Raw genomic sequence first — 14,933 nt, 5'->3', positions numbered from 1 at the left:
AAACATTTTATTTAATAATAGATTTATTTTAGCATAAGTGTTGTAATTGGATAAAATATAAACCCTAATTACAATATTAAATAAACTATTCATTAATTTTAATCGTATAGAAAGTAATTTATCAGTAAATTATAAACTTTAAAGTTAAAGGTCAATTGACCGGTTTATAATATTAATTCATATATAAAAAAGTGGTAATGATGATACAATGTAATCACTATAAATTATCCAGTCATGTGTATACATAAAATATTTAAACAAATTTATTATTTATTAAATATTAAATACAAGTGAAGACTATATAAAATCTACTCAAAGGTATTTAATAAAAAATATTTTATAATTTACATCACAATGACTATCATTGATAAGGTACGAATTACTATTAGCTGATTAAAAATTTCATTAAAAAAAATATTCCGACTAATTTTATTTTTATTTAGAAAACATCACTTGCTGTAATAACTATTACTATTATGTTTGCAATTACTGGTGTAATAATTACCATAATATTATCAAAAATTAAAGCTTTTGATAGCGATCAACTTGACATTAAAATACCTTCACCATTAATTGCTGGAAAATTGAGAAAATTTAAAAATGGAGCAGTCGCTGGCGATGATGCTGTGTGTGCAGAAATAGGAAAGTAAGATTGTGATTATTATTGAAATTATTGTAATAATAATAATAATAATAATAATAATAATAATAATAATAATAATTACTGGTTACAGATCAATATTGAAAAAAAATGGATCCGCGGTTGATTCTGTTATTGCAGCGTCTCTTTGCACCAGCCTTGGTTTCATGCAGAGCATGGGAATCGGTGGCGGGTTTGTTATGACAATTTATGACAAAGCTACAGAGAAAGCTTATTATTTAAATGCACGAGATCGAGCACCTCTGGGAGCTCATGAAGATATGTTCAAGGATAAAAGTGAAGCTTCACTAGAAGGAGCGCTTGCTGTGGCTGTACCCGGAGAAATTGCGGGTTATTGGGCAGCACACCAAAGGTTTGGTAAATTGCCATGGGCTGATTTATTTACTGATGCAATTGCACTGTGCGAAAATGGATGGGAGCTTTCGCAGATACAGCTGAATGATTTACTGAAAAAAAAAGCGTGTATTAACAAGGATCCTACACTGAGGTAACAATTGATAATTTATTTGTTTAATAATAAATGAAATTTTTTTTTTTATTATTTCTTGCAGATCCTTGTTTGTCAATGAAACGACAAAAGAATTAAAAAAACCAGGAAGTATTATCAAAGCTGACAAGCTTTGTAAAACATACAAAGTGCTCGCTGAAAAAGGCGCAGACGAATTTTATAATGGAACGTTGGGACGAACTCTTATTGAGGATTTACGAAAACACGGTGGTATTTTAACGATGGATGATTTAAGTACTTACTCCGCTAAATGGCAAGAGCCTTTGGAAACTGAACTGTCTAACGGTTTGAAATTATTTACATCGAATTTTCCAACTAGCGGCGCGCTGCTTATATTTATTATGAACATCTTTGATGAATTTAAATTTAATCCAAACAGCTTGAAAGGCGATGAAAATACTATCAAAACATATCACAGAATGATTGAGACTATTAAATACGCTTTTGCTGTGAGAACTAAATTAGGTGATCCTGAATTCCATGATATGACTGAGGTGATGCATCAACTAAAAAACTAATTGTTATATTAATGTATTTTATGATTAATACCATTTAAATCTGTCTCTGTTTTCAGTTAGCAAATAATTTAACCTCGAGAGATTATGCTCGAGCTATAAAAGCTCGATTAGACGACACTCAAACGTGGAACGACGCTGCCCATTACGAAGGCAGTACTCAACTTCATGAAGATCACGGTACTTCTCAACTAGTAGTTTTAACTCCAACTGGAGATGCAGTATCACTTACCAGTACCATCAATACCCCGTAAAATTAGCATATTTGTCAGCTATTCTTATTATTATTATTATCAAACCTTTTTTTTATTCATATACTGGCTTTTCATTTTAGTTTCGGCAGCTGTCTAATAGGGGAGAAAACAGGAATTTTATTTAATAACAACATGGATGATTTTTCAATTCCAACTGTGGTAAATTATTTTGGCTTACCAGGAAATAGCGAACAAAATTCAATTCAGCCTGGTAAGAAACCTCTGTCATCAATGGCACCTTCAATTTTGGTAGACACCAATGGAAATGTTAAAATGATAATTGCTGCATCTGGTGGAACTAGAATTATCTCTTCCTTGGCTTGCGTAAGTCTGAAAAAATGCTTAAATATTTAAAAATTTATTTTATTATATAAAATAATTATTGTCAGGTATTAGCACGAGTATTGTGGATGGGCAATACTATAAAAGAAGCAATTGACACTCCGAGACTTCACCATCAACTTTTACCTATGATGATAAATTATGAGTTTGGTACATCTAACTCCGTGATTCAAGGGTTGAAAAATTTAGGGCATCAAGTCTCTCAAGATAATTATCAAGCTTACAGTTTTGTAGCTGCAATTTTTAAATCAACTGACTTTATTTTTGCCAATTCTGATTTCAGGCGAAACGGCGATGCTTGTGGTATATAGACAAGACATTGTTCATAAAATTTATCTTTTAAAAAAAAAAATTTTTGTAATCAAAAAAATATGGGAATTATTTACAAGTGGAATCCACTCCTATTTTTTTTTTTTTGGTCTATATAACTACTAAAAATAATTACTAAAAATATTTTCAACATAGATTATATAAATGCAAGCATTAAATTATAATATTGCGAAACTTATGACCATATTTAAATCACTATCAATTTTTTTAATATTTCTTAATCATCAATTGATAAACCACCTGGTAAATTAATTAATATTATTTTATTATTCGTTTACTTTAATAAAGTAATTGCTTTACCAAACAGAATGTAATTGATCAAAATTATAAAAAATAATTTTTCAATCAAACTTTTATTAATCAAGATAAAATAAACGTGCGTTTAAAAAAACAATTATTTTTATCGATTGAAAAATTATCAATTATTTTTGTAAGATTCGACAAAAAAAAATGCTACTGCGCACTTATTTTTTACGGCCTTTAAAAAACATTACAGTAAACAATTGATTTAATGTTACAACTACTGTCGACAATTACAAAGTAATTGTCTACGCTTCTAGTAGTGATCAGAGAATCATATGATTTGAAGCAAAAAAAATTTTAATGAATTGAATTACTGAACGCCAACATTTATATCAATAGAGGTCATTGAAAATGATATTCCTATACCACGATTCCTTGAAGTTTATTGACCTTGGTTTAAAAAAAAAACATTGAACTAATCAAAACACTTAGCCATTCATCACGTAGATACTTCCGCGCGACTCAAAATATCTATTTTTTGTACATAATAAATTTTTCTTCAACCCTAAAAAATAAAATTATTTTTATTGTCAAGGCAAAATAAATAAACAGTAAATAATAAACAAAGTATGTAAAATATGTAAAATATTTTTTTGTAAAACACATGATTGTGATACAAATAAAACTCATATCTATCTATCTAATAAACAGTGATAAAAAAATATCTTTTACCCACAAAATACGTCAATGATGATAACAAATATATTACAAGTATTTTTTTGAATTAATAGTGGAGCTTTGGTCATTAAGAAATATAATAATTCCTTTTTTAATACTCTTTTGTTATATTATATTAATTTTAATATTATCCATGAGTCATTATAAATAATTAGCTGTTCGACAGTTGTAAAAATAATAATATTAACTGACTCATTAATTTATGTATTTAGATTTACAGGACGTAAAATATTGTTTTTATTTTTCTGTATATAAATGTTGATGATATATAAACACGTCCATTAAAAATTTCTTTTTTAATAAAAAATAAATAAAAAAAAAAAAAAAAAAAGTGTAACCTAAATAATATATTAATTCTTATAACTTGTATATAAGTTCCTACCGAAGATTTCTCTGGTTGTGATTATCTGCCATCATTCGAGGTACGTTTGTTTATTTTTATTTAATGTGTACCAGTTACATACCCGTTAGTATTATATGTTTATGTTTATATCGATTAGATAGTAAATATCGAGCCTCAACGTCGAAAAATTTTCTAGAAAATTCGCGTAGTAATACTCAATTGCAGCAACGGATTTATTGACATGCGCAACACCTGGGCATACATGCGCACATCGTACCTTCTATTTACTTCTACAACAAATAGTTAATTTAAAACTTTATAAAATGGAAATAACTCACTGGAATAATGTTTTAAATGAAAAAAAGATTTTTTTGGATTAATTTGCAGTTAAAAAAACTTATTGTTTCATTCAAAATAAAATGGTGTTTGTTTACAAAACATTAAATTTACTTACTGCGCATGCGCGAGTGTAATTTGATTCCTATAAAACTGAATGTAGCTACGGCGCTCCTCACAGTAACAAAAAGCTACTTCAAGTGACTTTTTATAAGCGATTTTATCGTAAATTTTCTCTTTGTGAATTAAATTAATATTTTGTGAATTATGTCTGATTCCGAATACATTGACCAATACGAAAAATACAACTACGATTTTGACAAGTACATTTTTTGCAAAAACGGTGGAAAGCAAAGGAGTAAACTGGAAGTTAGTCAGCATACCAATCATTTTGATCCAAACGGACATTCTAGAAAAATCTTGACCAAGCTTCAGAATACTGAGTATAATAAACGTAACATCAAAACCAAGTCATAAAAAAGGTAATTTATATTATTAAAATATGACATTAAAGTTAGCTGTCACTTTTATAACTATTTTATTTTTTTTTTTTTTTTATTAAATTTATTTGCTCCGAAAAATTGCATTTAATTTTCTAGATGTCAATTTTTTGTTTTTATTTTTGTTTTGATATAATTTATTTGTTAAAAAAATTTTTATCTGTTAAATTGATTCTCATTATGAAAATTAAGTTAGCCGACATCAAAAAATTTTTAGAATTTTTTTTTCATTGAAAAAATGATTACAAATCAACAAAAAAAAATTTTTTCATTTGTAAAAATCTTAAAAAACTATAAGTGCAATTTTTTAAAAATATTATTTAGCTCTTATTTAATAAATTAGAAAAATGTCGGCTAACTTTAGTATCATATTTAAATTTATTGTTATTTTATTACTATTCAATTAAATTAAATTTAAAAAATCACTTAGCCAGTATTTAATGTTTTTGTATTGGTTTGCGGGTGATGAAATAATCGACGCTGTTTACAAAATGGCTGCCAAGGTCATGATACTACGACGTAGAAACTTACGACTTTTTTTTCTTTGTTACAGTCGTGTTCATTTGTGTGTTCATGCTCTTCGTATTTGTGGGAATTCAGCTGATATTAAATTTATAAAAATAAATCAACGACTATTTAATAATATGAGCTCGAGCTGATTAATCGACGATACGAAGATTACCTGGACAAGCATTTAATCACGAATCATTTACTTAAAAATTTTAATGCATACATATGTCTATTATTATTACCTATTACTCACGAGTTCAATGTTCGCTGTGTAAGAAGTAAACATAAGTTATATAAGCTGCGACTTATTTTATTGTCATTATAATCATCATTGTATTTAGAAACCTCGGAGGATTATTTATAAATCTCTTGTGTGTGATATTATCAATTGTCACTAGCAATTAGATAGTTTTTCTTCTTTTTTTAACTGGTTAAATTTATCTCCTCGTAATAATGTTTAATTATAATCGTAATTAATACTAAACACTGCTTTGGAGTTATTCCATTTTATATGTGTAGTAGTGAGTAAGTCAAATTTGTTTGTGATTATTTTTATTTTTCTCAAAATTTTTATGTATCAAGTTAAAGTATTACCTCAATAAATAAAATAAAATAAAATGAATCAAAATGCTTTTTAATTTAATTATAAGTTTAAGAAAATAAGTCTATTTCATTAAGAAAATTAACTTAGCAGATTAAAGTAAAAAAAAACGTATTAACATTTCAATAGAATTAAATTAAATGAAATTAATTTTCATTTACTTTATAAAATTTCAAATTATAACTTTTTAGACGTTTAATTAATTCTATTATTTTAAATTAAAATTTTAAATTGATCGTAAGTAATAAAATTCTTTATATATTATGACATAGTTTAATTTAAGAAAATAATATTTTAGTGTAATATTTATTAATTATTCTTATAATAATAATTCATTTTTTATTAACACGCTTACCTTTATAAAAATATAAACTTTATTACACTCAAGCCCAACTTCTTATCAACTTATCTTAAAAACTAAGTTTATGTTCTTCTGTATTTAATTCTTGTTTCAAAATTCCAGACAGCAAAAATTCCGTCGTAACAACAGGAACTTTGACACCATTTGGTACACTTGCTGTTAATTTCTTAACTTTGGGAATATCAGCCTCACAACTGAGAATATAAGAATTGGTCCATGTTTTCGGAGCTCGAACCAAAGCTTTGCCACCAGCAACTTGTATCATATCTGTAAAGAATAATGAAGAAAAATTAAAAAAAAAAAAAAAAAAAAAATTTATTTAAAAATGCAAAGTATGTAAATAATTTTACTTTTAAGCTCATTAAAGCTAGGTTGATTAACACCAGGTGTAACAACAAACGTCAAATTGTGCAGTAAACTTTTTTCCTTAGATTTAATCAAACTCTGTTTTAAATTAAATCCAAACTTCGCCTCGGCAGCTGAATCACGCAAAATATAATGATCTGTGTCGATGAATTTATTGCTCTTAATACTTGCAGTGATCCAATTTTCAGAAACAATTGGAATACCGCGAGAAATGGCACAGAGAAATTTCAAAGTTCTGCGAACTTTGTCTGTTACTAAAATAGTCCCAGTCATAGGATCGTTGCTTATCACTCCGCCTGAAATTAAAAAATTAGTCTATATTATTAAAAAAATTATTCTCTATCTCTAGATACTTGATTAAGAAATTATTTTTGAATAGTAAATATTTTTTAAAATTAAAATTAATAAAATGATTACCAAGACTAAACTTACCAAGACTCTGAACGGCTTGTTCATGTCTTTCGTAATCAATACCAGTAAACATAATTTTATATTGCATCTCAGTCGGACGATGACTGTGTCTTGACCGAGCTGAAGTAGAAGGCGACTCCATAACACTAGCTCTAGACCTTTTAGATACAATTGTACTATTAAGAGTACTCGAAGATGCCGTAGATGAAGTGGAAGAATCAAAATTCGTTTGATCAGCAGCCACTTTCTTTGTTCGTTTAGTAGCAGTTTTTTTCTTAGCTTCAGTACTGTGCTCCTTATTGCTCGAGCTTACTGAGGCACTGAGCAGGCTTTGCTCAACATCTATTTTATTAGATCGTTTAGCTAAATTTTTTTTCTTCGCCTCTACTCCAGTTTTTGGTCCTCGGTACCTGAACTCGCTGAGGAGCCGAGCAAGCTCTGATCGTCATTTACTTTCTTCGATCGTTTAGCAGCAGCTTTTTTAGTATCTGCTTGAGCTTTTTCTGCGACACCAGAATTAATAGGCTCGGAATTTTTCCGAGCTTTGCGAGGTCGTTTCGCAGGTACCATATGATCTTGACCGTCATCATCAATAACAAATGATCTACTCTTCAATTTCTGAGGAAGCACGCGCTTTCTTGTTGATTTTCTGTCAGCGACTTTACTAGCCGCTTTTTCTATAACCTGTATCTTCTTCTTGTTTCTATTACTACTCCCAACTTTCTCGAGACCTGTTAAAATTTTTTCTTTGTCATTAGCATTAAGAAGGCGATTTGCCAGCTGTTTTAAACGAGCAAAATCAACCTCACCATCAGACGAAGAATCATCATCGTCAATACTCTTTAATTTGGGTAACTTAATATCTGTGTGACTAAAACTAGAGTTAGGAATTATTTTTGAATTGCTAAAAATACCATCATCATATTCTTCTGCCATCGCTTTTATCTTCGCCATTGATTTTTTAAGTTTCTGAACTACCTTACCCGACGAATAATCTTCTTCACTATCCGACGAATAAACAGTCGAATTTGCTGAGTTAGCATCAGTACCAGCAATACGAACATCTGGTAAGCCTGCAAAAAAATCGTTCTCATTAACCGGATTAACCGTTTGTTTTTTTTTTTTTTTTTCATTCTCGGGTTTTGCACCTTTTTTTGTAACCGGATAAAAAAATTAATTAATTTTTGATACAATATGCTTATAAATTTAATCATGTAAAAAAAATTACCTTCAGTTTTTGTTTTAAATTTTTTTTCCGGTGATTCGTACACTGGGACAGATTCACCGCCTTCAATTGGAACTCCATTTGAAAATCCAGCTGTACCTGGTGCATAAACAATTTTTTTCGCAGCTTTACCTTGACTCTTAACAGACTTTTGCGATGAAGAACTCCCTTGACTGTCTATAAGAATGTTAGATTTCTTCTTTCTAGAAGACAACTTAGCGAAGTAAGCCTCTTGTGTATCAGGACCTGAATCCACCTGGGATTCTCTGTTTTTTTTATTCGGCAAATTAATTTTATTTTCTTGACTACCGGATTTCTGAAAATTATTAACATTATGTAGTTTCTCAGGTACATCATTTAATATTTCCTTAAGCTGCTGAGTTTGAAGCGGACTCACATCCTCAAGTTCATCATCATTACTACCACCGAACATAGCATCTAAATTCCTAACTAAACTGTCATTGTGTGAATCATTATTTAATTTATCATTACTTTTAAATTCTTTTTTTTTGTCATGACTTATTTTTTTTTCCTCATCCGAATTTAAATTACCCACATTTTGTAATATATCAAGACTAACTCGGCAATTTTTCACAACAGTAAAATTAATTTTTCTTTTCCCTGACGAAAGAGGAGTTGAAGATGCTCTACGTGAAATTCCATGACTCTTAATTACAGGAGATTTGTCATCCAAATTATCATTTTTTAATTCACAAGCATTTTTTGAGCTTTCAAAATTTATAACCTGCGTTGGTGCATTCTCTAAATCAATAGAGTCTATACTATCATCATTTGTTTTATTTTTACTCGCTTTAACTTGCGGAGAATTTTTTTTAGTTTTATTAATTGACGAAAAAATTGCCTGCGAATCTATAAGTTGAGTTGGCTCCAGATCATCTCGTTGTGTTTCTACAAGCTTCTGAGTCTCCTCAATGCCACCCTGAAGTTTTTGCGTTTCTAAATTTAATAATTGAGTTGGCGCATCATTGAGATCTTGATCACAAGTCATTAATTTATTAACTTTATTAATTTTACCTTCATTAATTGATACTTGATTATTTTTGTCATCTGCTTCTCTACACAGTGACTCTGATTCTTCATCATCAGTTTCATCATCATCATCCTTACAATTATTTTGTAGGTTTACTAATTGAGTCGGCTCGAATTCATCACAAACTTCATGATCTTCAACATTATTAATTTTTTTACATGCATTAGTATTTAATGGAATAACTTGAGTCAGCGCATCAGGATCGCATTCTAATTCATTGTTCCGCGGTGAAACCGCTGCAGCCGGTTCAGCTGATACTGAAGGTGCTGTATCAGATCGCTCAATACCAGGCTGTTCAGTTTTCAACGCTACTTTCCTGTGAGGCGACACTAGCTGGTTAGGCGTCATATAAACCTCATCATCATCAGTTTCATCATCATCATCATTATAATTTTGCTCAGAACCAGGGTGTTGAATTTTCGAAAAATCAACAAGCACTGGACTTGGACATGCATTACTTTCTGCTTCACTATCAACTCCTCTGTTTAAAATTTTATTTTTATCAACACTTATAACACAAGACGGAATATCAGACGGCGAAATTTCATCATGTGTTTCAGAGTCACTATCATTATTTACATTGCTTTGTTCCTTATCTTGTATCCGAGCCACCTCTTCTTCATCGTCAGTTTCTGAATCTTTAACTGCATCATTTTTAAACGTTTCTTTATCATCAATTTTTGACCTACCATTAATCTCACTGTCTCGATTAATTACCGCTTTTTCATCATCCGTCTCAGACTCATCATCATCTGTTTCAGCAATTATATGATGATGCGCATTGACTGATATTGAAGGTGTCCTTTCATTGTCCTTAGATTTTTTAGAGATATTAGTGACTCCAGAACTACTTTGATGAACCGAAGAGCTTTGTTTTGATTGTATTTCATCTACTAACTCGTCGTCCGTTTCCGAGTCATCGACAATTGTACTCACATGTTTTTGTTTTTTATCAACCTCTTCAAAATTTTTTCGTGGAGCTGTAGATAGCGCTTTATTGACGACAGGATTTTTATTTGGAGCTCGACTCTGTAAAAATTAAAAAATAAATTATTTTAGTTATAATATAAATTATTAAATTATGTTTTTAAAAAATTTTACCTTTTTAAATTTACTTTTTGTAATTTCAAACTGTTTACTTATACGCTGTGTTTCACAATCATAAATATCATCGTCTGCAGCAATTTGTTGCGTAGCTAGATCATATAAATTCGAAGCTTGATCTTTTACACTAATTTTTTGTGTTTCTAAATCATAAATGCCTCGATTATCTGTTGTACTTATTTGCTGTGTACTCATGGCATAAATATCAGACTCGCCATCCGCTTCTTCAGGTAATCTCTGGGTTGCCAAGTCAAAAACATCATTTTTAATACCATTTTCACCCACCTGCTGAGTTTCTACATCGTAAATAAATTTTTTTTTATTAGAATTATCAACTTGTTGCGTTTCACGGTCAAAAATAGATGGATCATTATTTTCCTCCGATTGTCGCTGTGTTTCCAAATCGTGGATGCTGGCATTTAATTTTTTCCTAGCATTAGCACGAGCATCTCGAGTACTGGGACTACGAATTGGCAATGAGGTAGGCTTTGCAAATACAGCCTCATCTTTGGTCTCTTGAGTTCCGAGAACTATGGAATCATCGCTGTCGGTGACTGATGATTTGTTACCATCGTAACGTAATTTCAGACCAGGTGCCGGTGTTTCTGGGACAATTATTGAATCGTTGCTGTCTCTGAGCAGTAAAAATTGGGCATTAATTATACCAAAGGTAAGTTTTGAACCGTCAAGAATTTGGTAAAAACGATCCGGTCGCAAAGATTCCTAAAATATTAAAAAAAAAAATTAAAATTATTTTTTATCTATATTATTGAGAGAATAAAAAATTTTTTATCCAGGATAGTTATATACTTACATTATCAATCCGTGTTTTATTTGATGATCTTAAATCACAAATATAATAACAATTGCTTTTTATTTCAATTTCTGCATGGTTTTTTGAAACAGACTGAAAAATAAAAAAAAAAAAAAAAATTATTTTATAAAATTTATAATAAATATTAATTAATACTGATGTTTATGCAATAATTGATAAGTAAATGAGTCAAGCTAAATAATAACGATAAATTTGTGAAAATTGTTGTAAAAATAAATCTTTAATATAATTTAATAATTGATTTTAATAATCAAAGGTTAAAAAATAATGATAAATTTGTTATAAAAAATGTGTTTACAAGTAAAATAATGGGGCAGGCATTAACAAAATAATATATATATATATATATTTTAATAAAAGATAATGCATCAAAATGTAATTTTTTATAAATACTATCATATTTTATCGACCTGATAAAATATGAAAATGCCAGAAGCTATCAAAAATATTATTATGTCATTTACTAAATAATGACTATAAATACTGCTAAAGTAATTGATTAAGGCATAGACAGTCCTCAAGCTGTTGAAGAATGAAGGCTGCAATAATTTTGTGCTTGGTGCCGCTGGCACTGGCAACTCTGGACATCGAGAAGACTCCAGATGGTCCACGATTTGAAACTCCGATGGGAGGAATCCGAGGTTTCTACGACTACTCAGAGCATGGTCGCAAGTACATGGCTTTCGAGGGAATTCCTTACGCCAAGCCGCCAGTAGGAGATCTCCGATTCAGAGTGAGTATTTTCATATAACTACACAGTAAAAAATTTATTACTGTATACAATATGAAAATTAAACTAAATCTAAAATATTACTGTATAGCCACCACAAAAATTGAAATCATGGACTGGAGACATGGTTGCCATAAAAACCGGGCCACCTTGCACACAGTACATTCACACACCAATCGACGCCAAGGAAAGAATCGTTGGATCCGAAGATTGTTTGTACTTGAACGTCTACAAGCCAGTAACTGAATTAACCAAAAAGATGCCAGTTATCGTTTGGATCCACGGTGGAGCTTTCCAATGGCACATGGAAGCTAAAGACGGACAATTCACCAAGCCCCATTATCTCATGGACCGTGATGTTATTTTGGTGACATTCAGCTACCGTGTTGGTCCTCTTGGTTCGTATTTATTTATTTATTTATTTATTTATTTTTTTTATTTATTTAAATAAATAAATAAATAAAAAGGCTATTGATGTGCTAGCAATTGCAACCCAAAAAAAATTATTTTTATTTTCCTTCAGGTTTCATGAGCACTGGCGACGAACACATTTCTGGAAACATGGGTCTCAAGGATCAAAACATGGCCATTCGTTGGGTGAAAGAAAACATTGAAGGCTTTGGTGGAGACTCTGATAATATTTCTCTTTTCGGATTGAGTGCCGGTGGAGTGAGTGTACACTACCAATACTTGTCACCTCTCAGCAGAGGCTTGTTCAAACGTAAGAAAATTTAATTTAATTAAATTAATAAACTGAAGATATGAAGAATGTGTATTAATAAATTCGCGTGCGCAGGAGGACTGTCTTTCAGTGGAAATGCATTGAACTGCTGGGCTATCACCGAAGGAGCACCCGAAAAGGCCAAAAAAGTCGCTGCGACTGTTGGATGCCCAACTACAAACACTGAAGAGATGGTCAAGTGTCTCAGAACTCGGCCATACCGTCAAATCGCACGCACAGACATGGACTTCATGCCTTTCGAATTCAACCCGATGACTCCTTTTGGTCCAGTTGTTGAAAAATCAACAGCTGAGTCACCATTCATCACCAAAATCCCTGCTGAAATCATCAACAGTGGAGAAGCTTATGATGTTCCTTGGATCACTGGTGTTGTTCCTGAAGAAGGACTTTACCCTGGAGCTGGTTAGTATTTGAATTTACTCATTAAAAAGTTACAATTACTTTTTTGAATTTTAATACATCAATTATGACGAGGGCCAAAATTTTTAAATAATAATTCTATATTAATATTAATTCTAATTTTATAAATGAAAAAATTAAAAACGTCGGCTAACTTTAGTATTATACATTTTTTTTATAAAAAAAAATTTTTATACGTCAAATATTTTTGGCATAATATCAAAAATTAGAATAAATAATTATTTTGAATTATTTTGAACTCAAAAATGATGAATTTTCTAGATTTCTGTGCTGACCCAGTCTACTTAAAGGAATTAGACGCCAGATGGGACACGTTGGCTCCCTTCATCTTAGATTACAACTACACTGTCCCAGTGACCAAACACGTGGAGGTTGGCCGTAAAATCAGACACCACTACATGGGTGACAAGCCAATTGACAAAAGCACTGCCATGGACTTAGTTCACATGATCGGTGACCGTCTTTACGTAGTCGGTGGTGTTAAAGCTGCCAAGATGATGGCTAAAGCCAACAAAAGCCCAGTGCGCTACTACTACTTCACCTACCATGGAGCTGACAGCTTAAGCTACTCCATGACCAGAACCCACGAAGACTGGGGTAAGAGTAATTTAACTCCGAAAGATTTATTTGACAATAAATTGGTTTAATTCAAAAACAGGTGTTGCTCACGGTGACGACCCGTACTACATTGTTGGATCTCCATTCATGGACCCCACAACAACCCCCGAAGACCGTGCCATGCAGAGAGAACTTCTGGACCTCTGGGTATCTTATGCCACCCATGGGTAATTTTTAAAAATTTATTAATGCTTTAAAAATCCTAGAATAAGTGAGATTAATTGTAATTTATGATTATGCGATTTAGAACTCCTGATGTTGGATTCGACTGGACTCCAGTTGACGCTGCCCATGAAAAATTGGTCTACCTCCACATCAAGGGACCAGGTCACAAAGAGATGGACAAAGATGGTAACTTTGGATCCTACAAACTATGGTCCAGCATTGACTTCAACGAAGACAAAGTTGACGGTAGAAAAATTGATTTCTGAATGAGACATTCTCATGCATTTTTTTACATGTAATATGTCATAATTACGCGGGATTTTTTGTAATCAGAAAATTAATAAAGAGAATTACTTAAGCATAATTACTCACCAAATCATTTATGCAAACATCACATGCTGGATGTCGACCAATCTTGTTTATTCCTCTGAAGAGCGGGTATTTTTTATTTCCAATACACAAATTAGCAACCTACAAGAAAATTGTATCACATTAAAATTAGCACTTACTTAACCATTTTTTAATTTTTTTTAACAAATTGATTTTTCCCAAAAGTCAATTTTTTTTTTTCTTATAATTTATTGGTTAAAAAAAATTTCTTGGAACAAATTTGGTAGTTGGATAAAATTTTAAAATTGTCAAGTGAATGCTAACTAATGTCATGAAAATTGTAGGTTACTTTTTTTTTTAAATAAAATAAATATATTATACCTGGTGAACTCTCTTAGGAGTAATCTGCGAAGAATTTAATGATTGAGATGACAGGCTATCGTCATCATCATCGTTTAACAATTGTGTGGCTGGTAAATCCATTTTATTAAATATTTATTATCTAGATAAAGCGATAAATAAATTTTTTATGAATTTTATTAATTACAGCAATAACAAAATTTTATAAATACTTACAAAGTAAACAATGACGTATTTAACCTCCTTTCATTTAACACTGAAACAGCGGCGTTGTTTTGTTATGTTTAGCATGGACCGCTAAAATGGAGGTAAAATTTATTTTAAAATATCAGCC

The 14,933-nt window shown here is 30.7% G+C and overlaps 4 protein-coding genes and 1 long non-coding RNA gene across 6 annotated transcripts; 3 read left to right on the top strand and 2 right to left on the bottom strand.

Annotated features, from left to right (window-relative positions):
• Positions 1-4: 4 nt before the first annotated feature.
• Positions 5-4,196, top strand: LOC141538514 (scoloptoxin SSD14-like). Its single transcript, XM_074260040.1, has 8 exons — positions 5-372; positions 444-646; positions 735-1,148; positions 1,213-1,663; positions 1,744-1,934; positions 2,019-2,262; positions 2,328-4,013; positions 4,092-4,196. Exons 1-7 carry the CDS (start codon positions 355-357, stop codon positions 2,589-2,591), a joined length of 1,785 nt encoding a protein of 594 aa, XP_074116141.1. The 5' UTR covers positions 5-354; the 3' UTR covers positions 2,592-4,013; positions 4,092-4,196.
• LOC141538526 (uncharacterized) lies at positions 1,893-4,102 on the bottom strand. 2 transcript variants are annotated; one of them, XR_012481065.1, is made up of 3 exons: positions 3,974-4,102; positions 2,117-2,279; positions 1,893-2,031 (listed from the first exon to the last, which is right to left on the bottom strand). It is a non-coding gene; the product is annotated as an uncharacterized LOC141538526 (long non-coding RNA). The 2 variants fall into 2 exon arrangements; XR_012481064.1 differs by having other exon boundaries at positions 2,117-2,268.
• Positions 4,197-4,437: 241 nt separating the features above from the next.
• LOC141538523 (nuclear protein 1) lies at positions 4,438-5,716 on the top strand. Its single transcript, XM_074260058.1, has 2 exons — positions 4,438-4,752; positions 5,324-5,716. The coding sequence occupies exon 1, from the start codon at positions 4,538-4,540 to the stop codon at positions 4,745-4,747; it is 210 nt and encodes a 69-aa protein (XP_074116159.1). The 5' UTR covers positions 4,438-4,537; the 3' UTR covers positions 4,748-4,752; positions 5,324-5,716.
• On the bottom strand, positions 5,622-14,888 carry Mu2 (mutator 2). Its single transcript, XM_074260060.1, is given in 10 exon segments — positions 5,622-6,509; positions 6,593-6,904; positions 7,041-7,401; positions 7,404-8,092; positions 8,248-10,324; positions 10,397-11,122; positions 11,214-11,306; positions 14,282-14,380; positions 14,621-14,741; positions 14,816-14,888. Coding segments are annotated over 9 exon segments (4,677 nt in total). The 5' UTR covers positions 14,723-14,741; positions 14,816-14,888; the 3' UTR covers positions 5,622-6,291.
• Positions 11,575-14,267, top strand: Jhe (juvenile hormone esterase). The gene is made up of 7 exons (XM_074260042.1): positions 11,575-11,967; positions 12,056-12,362; positions 12,488-12,685; positions 12,761-13,108; positions 13,388-13,723; positions 13,785-13,911; positions 13,992-14,267. The coding sequence occupies exons 1-7, from the start codon at positions 11,767-11,769 to the stop codon at positions 14,173-14,175; spliced, it is 1,701 nt and encodes a 566-aa protein (XP_074116143.1). The 5' UTR covers positions 11,575-11,766; the 3' UTR covers positions 14,176-14,267.
• Positions 14,889-14,933: the final 45 nt, after the last annotated feature.

This window comes from Cotesia typhae, unplaced genomic scaffold, assembly GCF_013202065.1.
Source record: "Cotesia typhae breed Kobodo isofemale line unplaced genomic scaffold, CoteBio_Ctyphae contig_22, whole genome shotgun sequence".
Taxonomy (NCBI): Eukaryota; Metazoa; Arthropoda; class Insecta; order Hymenoptera; family Braconidae; genus Cotesia; species Cotesia typhae.
Note: the sequence above shows the minus strand (reverse complement) of the source record. Positions and strands in the feature narration are given on the sequence as shown.